The sequence below is a fragment of the Charadrius vociferus genome, unplaced genomic scaffold (assembly GCF_000708025.1).
Source record: "Charadrius vociferus isolate BGI_N301 unplaced genomic scaffold, ASM70802v2 scaffold298, whole genome shotgun sequence".
NCBI classification, from domain to species: Eukaryota; Metazoa; Chordata; class Aves; order Charadriiformes; family Charadriidae; genus Charadrius; species Charadrius vociferus.
Window position 1 is genome coordinate 2804339 of NW_009649936.1, and position 21652 is coordinate 2825990.

General features: G+C 41.4%; 1 protein-coding gene across 1 annotated transcript in view; it reads right to left on the bottom strand.

The window, feature by feature from the left end:
* The window catches only part of DSCAM (Down syndrome cell adhesion molecule), a 413961-nt gene that overhangs the window by 59416 nt on the left and 332893 nt on the right, over positions 1-21652 (bottom strand). Inside the window, exons 20-21 of the mRNA XM_009891369.1 lie at positions 20665-20798; positions 3542-3695 (exon numbers count right to left, since the gene is read on the bottom strand). Of these exons, the coding sequence (XP_009889671.1) occupies positions 3542-3695; positions 20665-20798 (288 nt within the window). The remainder of the gene's footprint in view (positions 1-3541; positions 3696-20664; positions 20799-21652) is intronic.

Below are 21652 nucleotides of genomic sequence, written 5' to 3' on the forward strand. Positions count from 1 at the left end.
CAAATACAAGAGCCATCAGTGAATACCCTGGGTCAGGGGTTTCTTTCACTTACTTTCTCACAGACAATTATCCTGTGTATTCCAGTATGACGAATGATTAAAGAAACAGACTAATGGGGGTGTGTGCTATCATGTGAGCTCCACACATTGTTTAAAACCATTAAACATGCAAAGCAACATAGAGTAGGAGGCAAATCTGTTCAACATTAATGCTCAGGTAGTCTACAAGAACAGGGGAAAATCTACATTAAAGTGACAGTTCTCCCCAGAGGATCAGATTGCCATGGGTCTAGATCTGTTATCATTATGTTGCTGGCAAATGCCATTCTCCATCAGTCATGGTCAGGAAAAAGGATGAACAAGGTGCATGCAAGGTTTACTGTCTTTTATATATATTTGATAGGCTAAACTCACAACTTTCAAGTCAGCAATGAAGCGTAATTTGAGGGGCGGGGTGGCATAGCCTGCTTGTATGGAGACTGAGCTTTCATTGCTGTGATTATTTGCTGTTTGTGGGTTTTTTTTCTTATTTTTTGTCAGTTAATTACAGAGAATAACAATCTGTTCTGAGAAACAGAGTCACTAAAGAAAGAAATGTTAACTTGAATTAAGCTTTCATTTAAATTGGACTATCCATTTCATATCAAACCTCTACCTAGACATTCTCATTGTTCTCGAAGGGGTTCTTAAAGGGGTTATAATTAAGTTGGCATAATTCTATTCAAAGTTAACTCTCATTAGCTGTCATGATGGTATCATTACTTGGACAGTTACTGTGAAATAAGTGGGGAAAAAAAGGAAGCAAACAACTTCATAATAATGGCCCATAGGATGTTCTTGCACTGGGGACTTGTGGCAAAATCAGGCTAGGACTGCTTCTAACCCTGTGATGTGTTACTTGCTTCAGACATGCAGGGGGGTGAGAAAGGTCTTCAAGGCTATTAGTTCTGCATATTCTTCTTCATTCTGCATCCACTGCCCTTACTACTGATCACCGCTTTCTCCCAGCTCTCTAAAAGGCCCAGTGATGCATTCAGACAGGAAATCTTGTACATGATAGAATAATTCCTAACCTGACTACATCAAAAATTCATAAAATGGCTATCTATTCCTAGTGTCCATCACAATCTCCACAAATGGATTATTCATCATTTTTTCAGTCCTAAGTGCATGGAAGAGAGACTTGGCCTGAGCCTCATCCAATGCAGACTTTATACTGGAGTATCACTACTAGCTCTCACATTGATGGATACATTCTACAGTCCTTCATAATAAAGTCTTGTTCACACTGACTTGTCTATATTGAAGTAATTAATTATTTTTCCTTAAAGTCCCCTTGTCTTTTCATACCAGCTGTTTTTAAGTTCACTTAATTGTCACTATGGATCATGTTAAATATGTGTTGGAAGAGCAGAATTAATTCCCGTTTCTGGTAAGCTTGTTCAGTAAAAGTACGCGTGGGTCAATTTGTAACTTCGTTGTTTTTTGGCAAACCAAGAAAATCACATACTATATTTCCTCTTAGCTAGATGTTATGAATCTTGATACCTGCAAACCCTGCATTGTTCTGTGTTCATCTTGTCCGAACACTTCCCTCTTTTTTAAATGCATAGGAGAAAGAGAGCTTTATGGTGCATTATGTGCAGGGGTCCCTGCACACTCCTGGGTTTGCCTGCACCCTCAATCTATTAGCATTGCACCACGTTGTTGTCTAATTGGTTTTGCACTTATTCAAGCATCTATTTTTATGCTTACTTTTGTTTCCTTTTTTTCTTTTCATCACCACACATTCATTACACACAGGCAACAGCTGGCCTAAAAGAAGGTGCACACTGAAAACTTTGCCCTGTTTCCCTGAGGGGTCATAATCTTCCCTCACAGGTGTCCTTTACACTCTTCAGCCACCTTTTAAGATCTCAACCCTGGTCTCACCAAAGTTCCCACAAGAAATTCAACAATGGGAAAGCTCCAGATTTTTCAGATCCTTCGGACTTTTCATAGCCTTTCAGTCACCCTTCAGATCATTCCTCCAACACTGTGTAGCTACTAAAAGTTCTGAAAGACTGTACAAAAAATGCCAGAAAGACACAAAAAGTAAATGTGATCCTTCTCCGCTGACAGAAAAAAACTCTGTAAACAATGGTATGGGGAGTAAACATTTCCCTGCTTATTCCAACTTAGGCCTCTTTACCTTGTTAGACCCTCCTGACATTTATATTGTTAAATCTTCCATTGTGATCTACAGTAGTAAATAGTAGTTACTACAGGTTTCTCACAATAGTGTTGAAAAATATGCATCTCATATGATAAAAAGTTTAGCCTAGAGAAGGGACAACTAAGAGACATGCAGGTTCCCATCACAAGCCTGAGGAACCCTATTTGCAACTTGTATGTATTAGGAAGCTACCTCATGTGTTGAAATAGTACCCTCCAAACATCATCACTGCCATCCATGGCAATAGCTCTGATTGATAGTTAATCAGCCATTATAAAACTGGTTATCTACCAGCTAGGTGGGTAGGATCAGCAAGCTTCCCTACAGTGATGGCATATGCTTTTCCATGCAGAAAGTGTTTCCATGTTGGTGGCATTTGGCTGAAGTTCTGCAAAGCTTTTTTAGAAAGTATCTCATCATAAAGCCCTAGACACTTTATTTTACATTACTACATCATTAGCCACATGACTGAAGAATTAGCAGGCTTGTAAAACTGTGAAGTCAATTAAATACATCTACCCTTGCAACTCTAGGGACCTGTGCAATATACTGTTCATATTGGCACATTCTGTGATGTTACCAGTTTGACTGACAAACAAAAAGATCAGTCTGAAGACCCCGTGTAGAGATTGAGTACTGATGGGACTCTTCTCACCTTGCTGTTTAAAATGTTAGGTCTCTATTTCCAAGCTAAGGTGCTACAGTGCTCACAGTAGAGGTAAGGCAGAATTCATGGGCCCAAGCAATATCTTTTAATAGAACAACTAATACAACTGGGAAAAAAATATGTAGGATTTGAGGCACATTATCCTTTCTTCCTATCTGAAATAGAAGCAGCAAACTTCAAAGCTAATGCAAGTTGAGAACAATTGTTCAAAGTTTAGATATGTTAATCAGACTATTTTATAAGAAGACAGTACTTGTGGAGTACACAAGAGATATTAGTAAGGAGGAGAATGATAAAGAAGTTATCTTGTATGGCAAGAAAAAAAAGAGAGACGCATTCAGAAGGGGAGGGTGATCATCTGCAAACCCTCTGTACCCAACAGAAGAAGATAAAAATTGCTCCAAAAAGCAATTTATTTCCTTCTAAGGTAGGTGGGATGAATTACCCCCAGAGGAGCACGTCATTCTCTCTCTGCTGACTACAGCAAAAGCTTGGGCAATTAGCTGAGAGTTGTCACCTAACTTTTGCAGAGAACTGAAGTTACTCCTGACAAATCCCACTCTCGGTAAGCAATGAGGCATAAAGAATCCATGTGCCAATTATAACAGTAATTAGCATTGTAAAGTTCTGGATTGCTTTAAAAAGCACTGTCACAGTACCTTTTGCTAGCGGTTCCACAGTGATAATCTCGCTGCTGTTGCCTCTTCCCGCAGCAGTCACTGCTACCACCCAGACGCTGTACTGGCGGTTCCGGCTCAGGTTGGGGATTCTGTAGGAAAATGAGTCGGGAGAGGCTTCAAACTCGCTGATTACCTGTGGTGAGAGAGACAAATGTTTCCAGACTAAAATAAACAGTATTTAGAGAAAGTCTGGTAAGCTAAGTGCTACAAAGACTCTTACTTCAGCATGTTTTGAATGAGTATCAATCACACCAAACAGATGGCAGATGGCAATAAACAGAGTAGACACAATAGCTTGTTGCAATCAATTTATACCCAGTGAATTTGGGCCTACATTTTGTTTACAAATTTTTTTTTATCCTTTTTAGGACTTCTATGTGTCTGTTTAATTTTACAGGATTGGGTAAGTAATGTGAGTGAACATATTTGACAAATTTTTACCATCAATAGTTCTGACAAACGAATTTTGTTTTACACAAAACTTTCCCAACAGAGGATTCAGTCCTGCATCTGCTGTGAGATCTGGAGTTTACTACTCAAGATATGTCTTTGTTCACCTAGAACTGCTGTGCTGGTGTTCCTTACTCCTGGGTTTGGTGGCTTATTCCTTCAGCAGTACAGTGAATCAAGAAATAAAACTGTATTCTGTAATAGACTGCTCAAACTTCCCCCGAGTCTAGTTTTGTTTAATCACAAAATTACTTCCATTCAAAGATTCTCAGCAGAAGGTCATTTCAGCTATTTAGCCACATTAGCAGGAAAGAACAAGTGCTGGAAGAAATTCCAGTTCGGGCTACTCTTGCAGTGTCACTCAAGTGCCTCAGCCGTGGGCTGCAGCAAAGCCAACCGGCTGCAAAGCAATGTGGGCTTATCGGTGAGATGTTCTGCTGTCTGCTTGAAGTGGCCTCTGCGAGGAAAGGTGCAGAGGAATATATAGATTCCTCCAGGGGACGTGGGCTTTGTGCACCTCAGCACATCCTCCACAGGAAGCTCGATTCCTTGGTGGAGGAGATGGGAAAGCTCATCAGCCCTGAAGAGTATTACAATGCTTGGCGTAGCCAGTTTTATTTCTGACAAAGGCTTTGTGATTCTTGTATGTAAAAATAGTGGGATAATCAACCATTAGAATGAATAATAAAGACTCACGGCCCTGTGCAATACTGAGCATGGCAATGGCTAACTAACGCTAGGCTAAAAATAATTAGAATGTTAGTGACGTAGAAAAGAAGATTTTACTAGGAATCAGCATTAAAAATAATGCATCAATGAAATATCAACTTGATTCAGGCTGGCAGAAGGTGTGCAAGGAGTCTCTTTGATATACAAATATGTGCTGGTGGTAAAGGCCAATTCCATCTGATTAGCATTTCAAAAGGTAGGTTGACCTGAAAGCGTTGGAATATTTAGTCCTTCAAAGTGAATTCCAAATAAACAAGGGATGTTTCTGAGGTATCATTAAACACATCTGGAGCGTGAACCAGTAGCCGGTTTCAGCTGCTGAATGGATCACTGCATTTCTCTGTTCTTGAGCTGGCATCTCCTATAGCCAGGTGATGAGAGGAACTCATCTCATCTCACTTTTGAAATCTAGAGTGAAGACATCTGAACCTAAGCCAGTCACCCTGACTCCCTTCAGACACCATGCAAAGAAAGGGTGGCTTCTAAGGCGGGTTCTTCTGGCCTGTTTGAGACACATACATTGCAGTGGGATGAGTCGTGCCCTTGACATACCTGTTTCCCCATCAACTACAGAAAAGTCCTTATAACTAACCTAGGTATAGTTGTCTGTGCTGAAGACATCTGAAGTTAATGTGCTTGTTAATGAAAATACTGACCTCCCTGACCTTTACACAAATGTGTGTCTCTATTTGCTTTTACAAGAATACATCCTGTTTCCTCCATGGAGACTAACTTTTCTGGGGAGACAGGTTTGGTTCAGCTAACAGTCATCTAGGCTCAACACAAGCCATACTTTCTAGCCAATTTCACTGCTCCTGTCAAAATGCCAAGTCAGTTTGTCCCATTTAGCAAGCATTTGCCTGGGTTTCCACTTCTGATATGAAGAGGTCAGTGCAGGCAGACACTTCTATTATTATGTGAAATATTACAGCAGGTTTTGAGAACCATCTGTCTTGACATTTACACAAGAATATTGGACAAATGCCCATGGCTTGACTGGCTGGATCTTTGTGAGGTCATACATAATAATTAATGTATTGATCGTGGCACAGGAGGCTGAACTTTAATATTCATGAGGATGTTTTTTTCCATGACTCCCATGGTTTATGAAAGGGACATACGGCTGCCTTTGGAAGCCACTCCTAATACTGCAGATCTCATGCTTGAAATGCCTCGCTGCTCTGCTCCCATCTGCAATGGCAGAGGCTGGGACAGTCAGACAGACATATACCCTACATACAGTTGCTAAACACAGCCCAGGGCAATCTGGTTTGAGCTTTTATGTTTGGGATAAGATGAACAGCAGCTAAGCAGAAAAGGAAAACCTCAGCCTTGAACCTACAGCACGGGTACTAAGTGGTCCTGCTCGGAGGGATGGAAGTTAAAGACAAAACTAAAAATACCAAACAATCCTGAAAAATTCCTTAGGTTGAGATGTGGTCAGCTAGAAAAGCAGGCAAAATTGTCTCACAACAGAGGAGCTCTCTCTCCCTGGAGCTCCAAAGATGGAATAATCACAGAATTAATTTCTCTAATGCCATTTAAAATGCCTGTCTTCAATTCCTTTCTTTCACCCACAGAGAACCATCATCATTCACACATTTGCAACTGGAGCTATTCCAAATATAAATTCCATTATTCACAGAATTAATTTATTATTTTAATCTGGTAAATGAATCTTCACTGAATTAATGATTCTTATTTTCTTAAACTGCTGTAGCAAAAGATTTTGGTTTCTAACTGGTTAACATACACCTTCTGTTTCCTCAACTGACTCCTGTTTAAACACTTGGGGATGCTCCAGTGACAAAGAATCGATTTTACTTTTAACTTTTGCCTGTCATTTCAATTAGACTAACATGCCAGAGACTTTCATTACACAAGAAGAAAAAAGAGAGTTTTGTCAGCAAAGAGAAGATTAAACAATTTAAATAAGAAATATTTTAAAAGAATGTCACCCTGTCACGTATTGGTCTTTGCATGTGCCAGTCTGAAACATATACTGCTGTTTTATCCCAAAAGCAGTAAAATGCTTGCTCAGGGGATTTTTTTTTCTAGGTGTTTTTTTTTTTATTATTATTATTCAGCTCATAGACGGTGGGTTAATTTTTCTTCTGTCTTAACTCACTGTCTAAGAAGTACAGACAGGGCCAAGTTTTTAAAAAGCCAGCAAGGGCTGTGAAGAATAAAATAAAATCAAAGTCCTTTATCAGAGTGTAGTCAATCTACTTCTCAAACCAGGCAACAGCAAGAGATGCTGGGCAACAGCCAATGCAGGGAGCATCATGTTCCTCCGATGCAGCTTCAGCTTTACTGCTGTACTTTGCTTCGTACACTTTGAAACACTATGCCATCTCCTGGCATTTCTGATTCCTTTAGAAAGCAATTAGATAGGCAATGTGCACAAACTCTGAGACCTCAGGATGTTTTTTTGTTTTGTTTGTTTATTGTGTTTTTAATGCAGCCTGGGAAAAAAACAAAAAAGTGCGCTAGAAAAAAAAAAAAAAAGGTTTGTAAGAGTTTTCCAAGCAGTCAGGGAGTTTCCCAAGTAGGGAGGTAATGTAACAGGCAGCATTTACTATGCACTAAAAGATTATTCAGTCAGAGCAAGCCTGTTCCTTAACTACAACTTCATCTACACAATTTCTGATGTAAAATAGATACACTGAAGATCTCTGTCTCCTCATTCTCAGCAAGTTGTGAGGAAACTTGGAGGTGAACTGAGAAATTCATATGGAGACTTTAAAAATAAGAGTGAAAAGCAAGAAACACCTAAAGTTTGTGGTGTACGTGTATATGAGTTGGCTACCTGTATATTGGCTGCCTTGAAAATTAAAAATACATATATACACACTACATAGAGTGGCATGTGTGTTTTCACTATGAATTTAGGTATAAAATATGGCCCCAGAATCATCTAGAAAAAGGGTTGGAAGGACCTTGAGAGTTCACCCAAGTCTATCCTCCCTCTTTAAACCAGGTTTAACTATATCTGCACAATTTCAGACAGATGTTTGTCCAATGTGATTTTAAAGACTTAAAATAAATGGAGATTTTTGTGACTCCCTAGGCTGCAAGATCTATTCCATTGCTTAACTAATCCTACTATTAGAAAGTTTTCCTGAAATCTAGCTTGAGTTTCCTGCTGCAGTTTAAACCCATATCTTCTTTTTCAGTCTATTAGGAACATGGAGAATAGATTATTACTTTCATCTTTGCACCAGTCTTTAATCTACATGAAGTTTTATCATTCCTTTCCCCACCAGTACTCTTATATTTTTAAAACTTAACAACCCCGATGCTTTCAACATTGCCCAGAAATCACATTTTCTCTAACAGTTTCTCTAACAATATCTGCTGTTATCCTTTGGACTCTCTAACATTTGTCCACAGTCTTCTCAAATACAGTGTCCAAACCTGTATTCAACAATCTCAAGGTATGGCATTTAGCTTTTCACAACAGGATTAGAAAGGTAGCTAATGTTGATCTTGGGATGCACAACAACCTCAAAATCCTCTTGTGAAGAATCTAGCCAATTGCTAAAGAACCCAGTACTTTTGTAGTTGGCTATTCATATTACCCATTTTCCTGCACTTGCCCATACTAAATTTTATCTAACTTTTTCCAGACCAATTTCCTACTTCATCAAGATCTGTCTGAATCCTAGTTCTGTCTCCAGTGTACTTGCAATCCCTCCCAGCCTTGTATCTCTTGCAAATTTAATAGGCACTCTCGCTATTTCATTATCCAGGTCACTAATGGAACCACCAAACAGAAGTGGACTCAAGAGAGATACCTATGCTGCTCTCTGCTGCCCACAGCAATGAACCGCTGGTTTCATAGCCTCCCACAGAACAGCAATCAGTTTTATACCTAGCCTCAGCTGTCTCAGTGAAACCGTGTTTGCCTAGCTAGGTTTCTCTCAATAAACATGCATCCTCTGGGCTTATCTCCATTGCTAAATGAGCCAGAGATTGTGTTGAGCACTCCACCCAGATGATCCACAACACTTTTTATCAGTTTTTGTACTACTCTAAATAGCTCTTTTCAAAAAAAAAACCCAAACAAACGCTTTAGAGGGACTAGTGCTAAGCGGTGTAGACAGATATCAGTCAATGTCAGGTACTTTTGGGGCCAGGTGCTGCTCCTCGGCCCTTGCTTAATCAGTAGTACAGATGAGGCCTACAATGAGCACTGACTCTCATCATTAATTAAAGTAAGTTTTTAGTTCTACAAGCTCAAAACAGAGATCTCCATCTTTTTGCACAACACCACCATAGAATTGTCTACCCTGTTCTACCTCAGGCCTTCGTTGCTCCTGGAAATTGCATTTTAGAGTCTCTTAGACTGACAAGTTATCCAGTAATAGGGGCTATGAAAATTTTTTTCTACCTGGAACCAAACTGGGTTAATATGAAATCAATACGTTACTGTATTTATAAAGAATGAACTTCAAGTTCTGTGTCCCTGAACAGAATACGCAGACCACTGATGTGCCCTCTCAGTGAACTCCCTACAGATGTGAAACTCTGCCTGAGGTCATGGACTAGTACTTTTCTCAAGGACTGCTGGCTTTTGCCTTGCTTCCTTTCACAGATGGACAGACTTGTCAGAGCTGCAAAAAAACACCAATCCTGGACCACAGTTTTCAGTAAGACTCTGGATACCACTTTGATCATATAATGGCTTCTGTTCAGGTCTTGCTGTTTTGGCTCATGTTTTGAAACATGACATCTGTTTTTCACTCAGTATTATTGAAGATAACTGTTGTAAACAGAAGCTGTGCGCAAAACAGAGTGCAGCTCCCATAAAAAAAAAAAATATGTTTCTTTTTCTTTTTTTTTTTTTCTTTAAATGAGGAACTGAAAGGTTAGAAAGCATAAGATGAAACAGCAGAGGCAGCTGCCTGCGTTCCCACCTGCAGGAAAATCTTGCAAACCCATATCCAGCAATTACACCTGGAAGACGGCCTGCTGCCTGAACTTCCAGGTAACCCATGCAGTCAAGGAGTCTATTGATTGGGAGGCACAGAGATACACCACCTGCTTGCCCCTTTGCAGCAACTCACAGAGAGCCCATCAGCCTCCTGGGGCTCATGATAGGGAAGCAGCATGTGGTGTCATGGGCTGGTGACCACAGGAAGATCAGGAGACTGCCTGCTGGGCTGTCAGGAGTGTTGCTGCCTCCTTTGGTGGTCCCAAGAAACCGGCAGGTTTGTTCAGAGCATTTCAGTCAGCTCACAAACTGGATGACCCCATCTGGTCCCAAGTGCTCTGTCCTCTATATGATACAGAAGGGAACGCGATGAATTCACACCTGCTGAAATATGCTGCAACTGACATCAAGGACTTATTGTCAGACTATATTGATATACCCATATGTGAGACTATGTAGTGAGACAAGACCACAGTTTTATGAAAAAATCAATATCAAATTTGTTTTAGTAGGGCTTTGCAAGGAGACCTTTTAAAAATCAGACAAAACAGCACATCTTCAGAATTCATTTATACTCTGTCATATCTCCCTTGAGATCTGCTCCATGGCAAAAATAAGATAAGCAAAAATGTAAAGATGACAAAGCAATTAAAAGAATGTATGTGCTATGTCTGAGAGCTGGTAACAAAGCTGTGAAATAACTATGAAAAAGCTGTAAACAGTATGTGTGATATATTACAAAAGACATATTTTAAATACCATTCAAAATTAGTTTTTAAAATAACCTCAACGCTATGGACTAATTCTATGCTATGTAAAGATCAAGAATTAATAAACATAAATATCTTAATGTTGTAAAAAGGACTGCATAGACATAGTGATAAATACTGTTTCTAGTACACAAATTAATGAACATATATTTGAAATTCAACCTTACAGATTCTGCTATTCTAAATAAGCTTCCATTCAATATTAACTTTATCTGCTTCTGCCAGTTACCTCCCTCCTCTTTTAAGAGACTTTCAGCATCTCTTGAATCACTGAAACCTCTACAGTGTGTGACAACAAATCAGTTCTGTCTTATAATTGCTTTTGCTCTATTTTCCATGCCTTTTATTCAAGTTTTTAAAACTGGAGAGGAATCAGGAGTCAGAGAGTATGATGCAAAGCTGCCTCATGTTGAGTTAAAATTTGGGCACATCCCATGCAAAATCAAGACAAGACTTGTGTCTGCCTGAAAGAATTGTGTAGAAAACACCTGGATGCTGGGAATTTATGTCAGCTAATTCTGGTTCTTTAAAGATCTAGGTTAAGATAATTATATATATTTTCACATAATCTCATTTAAGATGCATACCATCTGGTTTAAGATAACCATGTATACTTTCTCTAGAGTAAACAAAGAGAAGGGAAGCTTTTGGAAGAAGATTCATCCAGCTTCTCCCAGACATCTAGCTTCTTTCCTTTGATGAAAGGAAAGCCTTGATGACCCCAGAATCAGCACAGATATCTCTCTTTGAGATGTCTGATGTCAGGTGAGCTGAATCCCATCTTGAGCCTGAAAGTTACAGAGACAGAGCAGAGATGACTCTCTGCTTTCAAAAGGCAACCACCAAAGTCTCCTGTGTCTGCTTTTGATAGGATATCAGTAATACATTGCAAAGAATATCCTCCAGGTGTTTTCTGGAAGATTCTGGGTTCTTTGCAGGAACATTCTGATTCCATTCATCTGATTCAACAGCATCTTGCTCTGGAATTTCTTCTCCTTCCAGTCCTCAGGCTGCTGATCATTTGGGACCTCAGTCAAGGTGGGTTTAAGGGAGAAATTATATATCTTAGCAGAATCCCACCACTAGCAACAGCTGATCAACTAACATTTCAAAACTGTTGCCAGGCTTCAAGACCAGAGAATAAGCTGGTTATTCATAACAGAAACATAGGTTTTTAAATTTGTACCTGGATGCTTTGCAATCTTCTTGTAATATATGCCAGTCTTTGAATACTCGTGCTGAAAAGTGAAATGCGCTCTGTAGCCTTCCTCAAATAGAGTTTTACCGTGGAATTGATCACAGTTTGGATCAGGGGCTTTGGGGAGCAGCTTCACAGAGGTACCACTGTACTCTGCTCTATGGAAATTCATTTCATACTGCACAGTAAGGGATTGGTGGAAAACAGAAAGAGCTTTGAAAGTCTGGCACAGATATGACTACTGAGCACTCAGAAAACTAAGATGGGTATGAAACATTTAATCAAAGGCAAGAGAATTCACATTTAAACGTCACAATCCCTCTTGTAATGTGCTGAACACTTATGGGTTTGGTTTGGTATTAATAACATGTTTATTGAATGTCCTATCCAAGGGAACTTTGTGCAGCACAGACAGCTTTTCGCAGTAATGATTACGGTTTGAGTAAAGCTTTTCTGATGGAGAAATCACACACTGCACACACACACAGAGCTAAACAGATAGATGCACCTTTGCAAAATGGAGAACATTGACAACTATGGAGAAGCCAATCCACTCTGCTTAGAGAGGAACATGCTGCATCAATGAAAGTGTCCCTCCAGAGCAGCAGACGCCTGTGCCATGCTTCTCTTTGCCATGGGGGTGGTGTGAGCATCAGAAGCATGTGGCAATAGCAGTGCTCATGAATTAACTGCTGAGTGCTTGGATGGGGAAAGTTGGAGTGGTCTCATAGTCTTGCAAGAAGGGACCCACTGGGAAGTGGGGGAAGCCAGAGCACTGCTGACTGGTATAGACATCGCTACATCAGTTATCAGAGTGGGTATGTAGAGAGGCCCAACAACTCTGCTCAGGACTGCATGTGGTGATGAGAACCTGAGTCACACAACACGAAGAAGGAAGGACAGCAGGAGAACATGCTTAAACAGGGAGTGGAAGGTGGCAGTCAGGATATTGAAAGGCTGGAAGTTGTGACTTCTGACAACAGGAAAAAGACTCCTGCACTTGCAGATCTGCAAATTCAGAAGAAGTATAATACCCTGTGCACTGGTGAGGATGAACAAGACCCATCAGAGGATTCAACAGAGCCATCTAAGCCTTAACCTAGTGTCTGCACAAAAGGAAAAAGGCATGTGATAGTTATTGGCGACTCTCTCCTGCAGGGGATGGAGGCATCGACCTGCCAACCTGACGTAATATTTTGGGAACTCTTGCCAAGGGTCATCCAGCCCTTGGACCATTTTCCCTTACTGCTTTTCTGTGTGGGCACCAACACTGGCAGAGGCAATGTGAACCATATCAAGAGTCACAATAGAGTTTGGAAGATGAGAGTGAACAGTAGGGTGGCCCAGGTGGTGGTGGCTCCTCAAACCTTCTGATGAGGAAGACGGCTCGAGCAGGAGTCAACTGATGTTGCAGGGTTGATCTAGCAGTCACGGTTTTGTCTTCTATGACTGCAGAATGCCAAGGAATGAGAGCTACTGACCAGGGATGGGACATATCTGGCAAAATGCAGCAAGAGCATCTTTGCGAAGAGGCTTGCTAACCTATTTATGAGGACCTTAAACTCAGTGTGGTTGGGGAAAGCTACCACAATAGAGATGCAATCGCACAAAGGAGAAAAGCAGATGTGTCTAGGAGACAACATTACAGAAGAAGATCTCACTTTTCCCCAGTAAAAGCAGCACAATTTAGGACCCATCTCAAATGCCTGTCCACGAATGCATGCAGCTTAGAGAACGGTAATTAGAAGTCTCCGTGTAGTTGCAGAGATATATCCTCATTGGGATTACAGTGACATGGTAGGGTAGCACTCATGACTAGTGTTCTGCAATGGAGGGACGCAGTCTTTTCAACAAAGACATTTAGGAAGGTGTGAAGGAGGGCTTGCAGTTTGTGTAAAGGAGTTTCTTGAATGCACGGACTGCTGCCCTGGGGCAGGTGACAAACCACTAGAGAGCTTGTGGGTAAGGATCAGAGGACAGACTAATACTCATAGTGTTGTAGTAGGTGTCTGCTACAGACCTCCTGATCAAGAAGAGGAGGCAGATGAAGTTGTCTTTAAGCAGCTGAAGAAAGCTTCACAAGTGCACATCTTGGCGCTCATGGGTAACTTTTACCACATTGACAACTGCTGGAAGGGCAATAAAACCGGAAGCAAGCAACCTAGGGGATTTCTGGGAAGTACTGAAGACCATTTCTTATTGGAGGTGATCAATGAACTGACTAGTAGGAATGCCCTGTTGAACCTGTTGTCCACAAACAAGGAAGAACTGGCTGAAATGTGGAGGTCTATGATAGCTTTGGCTGTTGTTACCATCAGACCAGAGTTCAAGATCCTGAGACGAGTGATCCCATGCGAAACTGTCCGGAAGGGTATAGAGAACAGCTGGCGATTCTTCAAGGACAACCTCCTCAGAGCACAAGAATGTATGGAAAGTTGAGCAAGCATGGCAGAAGGCCAGCATGGATAAACATGTAGATCCTGATTGAGCTCAAACACATTTTTTTTTGTGCAGGACAAAGGCAAGAAAGGTTTCTTTAAGTACATGAGCAGCAAAAGGAAGGCTAAGGGGAGTTTGGGCCCATTGCTCAATGAGGCAGGGTACTTAGTGAAAAGGAATTTGGAAAGAGCTATTGTAGTCAATGCCTTTTTTGCCTCAGTTTTCACTGGTAAGCTTTGCCCTCAGGCCTCCAGGTCTCTGAACCTCCTCAAAGAGCATGTGGGAGTAAAGCTGTAGTCACAGTGGAGGGAGATTGAATTAGGGAGCACTTAAGATAATCACTTAATTAGACACGGAAACCTGTGGTACCAGATGTGATGCATCTGAGGGTTCCGAAAGAAGTGGCTGATATCATTGTGAGGCTGCTTTTGGTTGTATTTGAGAGACAAGGGGAGGCTTCTGATGGCTGGAAAAAGGCAAATGCCACACTCATCTTCAAGAAGGGAGATCCAGATAACTACAGGCTGGCCAACATTTTCTCAATGATATGAGATGGTTATTGAGCAAGTCCCACTAGATGCCATTTTTAAACACACAAAGGAAAGGAAGGAAGAGCTGACATGTATTTACCAAAGGCAAATCACATTTGACCAACCTGGTTGCTTTTTATGACAAGGTGACTGGCACTGTGGACAAGGCGAGGGCAGTGGATGTTGTATATCTCAGCTTTAGCAAGTCCTTTTACTGAGTCTTCCACAGTCTCATCGTTTATATACTGGAGAGCAGGGCTGTTGTTCAGGAGAACCCAGGCAGGTTGGAGAATGGGGTGACTGGAGTCTCATGAAGTTCAAAAAGAGCAAATATAAAGTCCTGCATCTGGGACAGAATAACCTCATGCACCAGTACAGCCTGAGGGCCAACTGTCCAAGAGGCAGCTCTGCAGAAAAGCAGGTCTGGTATTAGCAACTCTGCATTCATAAAAGTGTAGCCAGGGAGGTGATCTTTCCCCTCTACACTGCATTTAAATACTCCATCCAGTCTTGAGCTCTCCAGTGCAAAAAAAACATGGATGTACTGGAGTGAGTACAGGACAGGGCTGTCAGGGTTGGTCAGGAGGCTGGAGCACAGCGTGTACATACAAGGACAAGCTGAGCCAGCTAAGTCTGTCAGCCTTAAGAAGAAAAGGCTCAGAATAAACTTTATTGCCATCTACATATATTTGATCAGATGATACAGAGAAGATGGAGCCAAGCTCTTCTTGAAGCTGCAGGGTGGCAAAAGTTTCAACACAGGAAATTCTGATGAACTGGGGAAAAAAAATTATCCTGAGAGCCTAGTAAAATATTGGATTGCCCCAGAGATACCGTGGGATTCCCATGCATGGAAGTATTCAGACTTCACTAGAAAAGTCCCTGAGCAACCTGATGTAATTAAACTTGCTTTGAGAAGGGGATTGGACTAGGCAAGCTCCAGAGAAACCTTGCAACCTAAATTCTCTTATTCTGTGGAAGTTTAAAAATGGAAATCCAGTTGGCCAAAATATGTATGCAACAACTGAAACCAAACACTGGTAGAGCTAATGTGCATCACCGAGAAAAAGAAACACATTAGATTGCCACCAAGATGTTTCCTCAGTTAGACAGGAGAAAGGCTCCAATAAAACTCCTATGACATCTTAGGCCATTGGCAGTATTGTAAACCTTTCACATCTGAACACTTTCCAATCACAGTTGCCCAAACAAGTTCTGCTTTTAGCTTTCACTGTCAGGAAATCAGAGAGCAATAGCGAGGACATCTTATTCCACATCTTAATATGAGTGGAACGAAGACAAGAACCAACTGACAATGTCCTAAAAAGGAAAATCACTGAGGAGAGTGGTGTCCATTTATTATCCTTTTATAGTGCAGTTCTACTTAGGTGACTCTTTTCCATTAATCTCCAGGCTTTCCATGGAGAAAGCAGAAGGCTGATGCACAATTTAATGACTTGCTTTGTTGGAAACAGCAGGATAAGCCTGTTTAATATGTTTGCTCCTATTAGTGAATGACTGATTAATGGATCACCCTCAACAAAACCCCAACAGCAGCAACAACAATTACTGCACTTTTCTAATCAACAAAGCAAAATAGATTTTAACATGCATATTTCTGATTAAATGATGCCATACTGTTTGTTGACACCCAGATGATATAGTTGGTCTGTATTTCCTCAGCTATTAACCTGTCTCTGCTTTCCCTGTCAGTTCTAATGCTTTCTCAGCTCTTCCTGCACCAGGAAATCCTTCTTCTTAACCTTCATTCCCCTGCCTTCAGCACACGCCATGCTTCTTTCTGTGTTGCTTTTTACCCGTTCTGAGATTACAGTTTCCCAGGCTGGCTAGCCATTGCATGCTTTGTGTCACAATGACCTTTTCCAGGCACTTTCTGCCATCTAAATTTTATTTAATCTGATCCCATTGATTCCTCCTTATGTAGTGTACTGACCTGCATGAAACAAGAGGTTGGTGTTTTGTTTTGGTTTTTTTTTCAGAAATCATCTAAATATAATTTTCTTTTGCCCTTTTGACTGGTTCTGCAAGCCACAGCTCATGCTGATCTGCAAAACACTAACAAGAAGTGGTACAGGGACTCTCCTCATAGATACATATTGTACATATATGTACACATACGTGTATGTACATATATACATTTATATGTACACACATCTACAACTCAAGGCAATGGGTGTTGGAGCAACCATCTAAGGCGGCTCCCCCCACTACCAAGCAGAAGCCAAACCACCCCAGCTTGTTTGCTAGGACTCAAACCATGTGCAATGTTTATGGAACCACTGGGAAAACCTACACTGACAGGATAGCATGGCAGCCCATACTGCAGCTGCTAGCACTGCCTGTTGCTTCCCTGAGGCCTGGGCAGAATGCGTATGATGAGCATCCTGCCAGTATACTGTGGATAAGCACACCTAGAAGGACGCTGGCCAACATGGGACCATTACGGGTGGTCTTGAGAAGCCAGCTCCTACGAGTTGGAAGTGGATGTGGGAGGAAATGAAGTGAAGAACTGTGGGAACATAGGCTATGATAATTATTTTAACGTAAAATCTGGTATGTTTTGTGTCCTATATTTGAAGAATGAAGGACTCATTAAGACATATTTCTGTATTTTTTTTATATATTTGCAGAATATAGGAAAAATATAAAAGAATATAACAGAAAGTTCTGCCTAATAATGCCTATAAATAATATAGGCACAACAATTAAACAGTGTGACATTGGATCCTTGCTTACCCTCTATCTTCACAGAATCATAGAATCATAGAATGGTTTAGGTTGGAAAGGACCTTAGAGATCATCGCGTTCCAAGCCCCCTGCCATGGGCAGGGACACCTCCCACTAGACCAGGTTGCCCAAGGCCACGTCCAGCCTGGCCTTGAACACCTCCAGGGATGGGGCCTCAACAACCTCTCTGGGCAACCTGGTCCAGCACCTGACTACCCTCAAAGTGAAAAACTTCTTCCTAATGTTTAATCTAAACCCGCCCTCTTCTAGTTTATATCCATTCCCCCTTGTCCTGTCACTACATGCCCTAGTAAAAAGTCCTTCACCAGCTCTCCTGTAGGCCCCCTTTAGGTACTGGAAGGCCGCAATAAGACCTCCCTGGAGCCTTCTCTTCTCCTGGCTAAAGAATAGTTTGCATTGGAGAATCATTTTTATTTTTCATACATTAATCATATTTGTGGCTTGAAACATCCCAGGCAAATGTTGTCTTTAGGATACAAAATATTTAAAAAGGAGATGTCTGCATCCTTCTGTAGAGGGGCAGCAGAAGTTTTAACAGCTTCTGCCCATGCAAAGCAAACTGAACTGTGCAAAAGGTAGCAAATCTGCATCTTATAATAAATACATCAGGGTCATATGACAGCTGTGCTTTGTAGTAAAAATATGCATAAGAGAGTTAATTTGTTTTCCTGTTGATGACACAAACACCAAAGCAGTGTTCTTGTGTAAAGGACTAGCCTAAGTGTCTGAAGTGCACTGTATCGACTTGTTCTCAACACACACACACTGCTTGTAAAATGCAATCTGCAAAGAATATAGCCTTCCCATAGGTTTACTTTATCACTGCCCTTTTCTCTTTCTCCTCACTGATGCTTAAAAACTGAGTTTATCTTTCTGCTTAAATGGCAGACTTTTAGAAAAGTTATGTTGCATCCAGGGCTTTGACTGAAGGAAGAAGTCTGTTCAGGATGTTTTTATGGCACTATACCTCCAACTACAGCACTTGCTACTTCTGGTGGCAGAAGAGATGAGAAAGACAAAGGTCTTCTATTCACTCCCCTCCCCACCCTAAATTAAGACCACTTTTGCTGACAGCTACTTGTCTCTGCCAACAGTGAACCATACAAGAACTTCCTTGCGATATATAGACTATATCTGCACAGAAGTGTTAACACACGTCTGCAGCAGACTGCAAAGCTAGCTCTGAATAAAACAACTTTTTATTTCACAATCCTTTTAAGGATAAAAGATAACAAAGCATTTTGTTAGAAATAAAGTTGGAGGAATGCATCCTATACTGAATGTGTCCTGAGTACTTGCACTTCTTTAGAGATGTCCAACTTGGCTTCTGGAAACTGACCACTGCATGTGCTGACTGCCTCACTCACCACACAGGGCTGATACAGAAGACCTGTTCTGCAAGTCACAGCTCATGCTGATCTGCAAGACACTAACAAGAAGTGGTACAGGGACTCTCCTCATAGACACATATTGTACATATATGTACACATATGTGTATGTATATATATATGTACACACACCCCCTTCATGGACTAGATAACAACAGGATAACTATATATGTACACATTAACACTTAATAGAAATCACAAACACCTCCGAGTGCCTCTACCTTGGGCTAAAGTATACAGCGATACCCTCATAATGAACACCACAAAAATACAGCAGTAAAATTCAGTACAGGCCCAGACTAGCAAAAAGAATAACTATTCTTGTTGTTGTCCATCACTGAGGTACTGTAAAAGGTAACCATACCATAAACAGGCTTAAAAAAATAATTTTGTATATGAGAGAACTGCATATTAGAGAAAAAAAATTTTAGCTGATGATGTTTATTATCCTGGTGATGTAAACATACAAAAAAAAAGGTTGCTAGCAAAGCTGCAGGAAGAAACACTGCAGCTTTGTGCATGGTAAGTAACTAGCAAGAGCCACCAGCACCACCTGGTGTTCTCTCCAGACCCCCAGGGAAGTGCTTGGTCCCCGCTTAGACCAGAGCCTGAACGGCAAGGTCCAGTTCTGTAAACTCCCACCTCTTTAACCCACTGTGTGCCACAGAAATGTATGAACCATGATGGAAAAATCTCTGTCTAGTTTACAGTTAAACAGTTTGCACAAGATAGTTTGATTCGCATGGCTACAATTATTAAATTAATGGAGTTAGGAGTCAGTAGTCCCAAAACATAAATGAAGCAAAGATCTCCAACCCTTAGCTTTGGATGTGACTAATAAACCCTGCTTGTAAGAGGATGTATCAGTTTAAGCATAGCCATCAACAGACACATGCATTTTACCCCTCTCCCCTTGAATACATGCAGAATTAGTTCACTTGCTGGAAGACTGGGAGTGGGCTGGGTGAGGCTGTGTCTGCCCACAGGATCCCATGCAGACATACCCTCTGGCCTTCCTCTCTCTCAGCTGGCTTTGAAAGCAAGACTGAGGCACTTCTGGAAATTTCCCTGTCAAACTCCTCCTACTTCTGGAACAATATTTTCCCTGTGTGTTTTGCAACTTGCAATGCTACCTTTGATGGGAAGTCCTGCTTAAAAACTAAATGAAAACCTTGGATAAAAACTGAGTAAGTACTTTTTCAATGCATATTAAAATAAATATGCATGGGTATTTACAAAGAGCCATTGACCCTTGTGTTTAAAGATAGCTGGATTCCTTTGTGACTCAGAGAGAGAGAGAAAGATACCTGACGTTCAATTCTGTTTTTCTTTTGTCACTTTCTCAATAAGTAATAGCATGTAGACCTAGAGTGGGCAAGTACTCCAGGCACAAATAAGCTTATTCACAAGCAAATATGTTCCTTCATAAGTCATTATGCAACTTCACACATGAATACTCAAGCCAAAAAGGTAGGAACTTGCATGAAAACACAAGTCAGATTCAGCGACTGGGTGTATAAATATGTGCCTCCAGCTACAACAGGGCTCTACATAGCTTGCAGCTGGTCCTGTAAAAGGTCACTGAGTAATTTCTGAAAAAAACCCTGTGGCTTAAAAGATACTTAACTTCAGTTGTGAGTTTTGACATGATTTCTAAGTCAGCACTCTGCAGTAAGTTCTAAGTACTGCAAAAGTTTAATAGGTGGTAAAAAACCAAACCAAATCTCAGTCACGCTGTAGCCCCAGGATCTCCCTTCGCCCTTGCTTAGGGGAAAGAACAAAAGGCAGGAAAGGAAGTGGCAAGGAAAGCGTCAAGCACTGAGCACCTGCAGACACACAGTTGTAGCCCCAGGAGTCAGCGCTGCCCTTCTGTGGTTGCCCTGTGGGACTTACTGTGGGGTAGGGGTGTGAGCAGAAGACAGTGTATTTCCGAATGATGCCGTTCAGCTTGAGGGGAGGGAGCCAGGACACGAAGACGGTGGAGGCTGAAGCCGCAGCTGCTTTAACACCAGCAGGAGGACCTGGAACTGGAAAAACAAGATTTGTTAAGAGTGGTCGAAGGCAGGGACTCAGTCATCCTAGAAGGAGGAGCAAAAAGGAAAAGCGGAGTGTGCTGCTCTGGCCTCTGTGGGCCAAGGCGGACACCCTGTGCTAAGAAGCAGCCTCCATGCTGCCCATGCCAGGGGAGAGGGTTTAGAGGGCTGTGCCCCCACCCCTAAGGAGGTAAAGACTCTGCTTCAGAGGGCCCCGAAGCAGAAGCTGCCTCTGATGGTTAAACTTTTGTGATGTATCACCCTCAACCTGCATGCATATGAAAATAGCTAATCTGTGGCCAGTGAAATTGCCAAACAGTGTATCATTATAAACTGTCAATGCTGAAGACATAACTCATGCCAAATTATTATTCACTATATAAATAATATACATGTGAAGGATTTCACGGATATACACAGTAGACCTGTGAATTTAGTGAAGTGGAGAGCGAATGAGCTGTAGTCCGATGCAGTTAGCACTGCCTGATGTGCCCCAGGTCTAGATAGTGGCGTGACGCGTGAGCAGATGTATGGCTATACAGTCTCCGTCCCCCCTGCCCTGCCCTCAGCAGCGCAGACCACTATCTGGCACTGCAGTATGTGAACACATATCTATTTTTCTAATTACAGCAGCTATCTATATAAGCCATTGAAAAATGTCACAGAGAAAGAGAATAAAACCCCTCCTCTCTAAAACCACATATAAAAAACTTCAGCCAGGTGTCCTGGTTTGAGGTAAAACAGGACCAATTTTGTTCAGTAACTTTGCTTCTTAGCTGGGCCTCTTCTAACTACTGGAATTAACAGCATATCTTGCAGACAATGTTCACTCTCAGAATTATAAGACC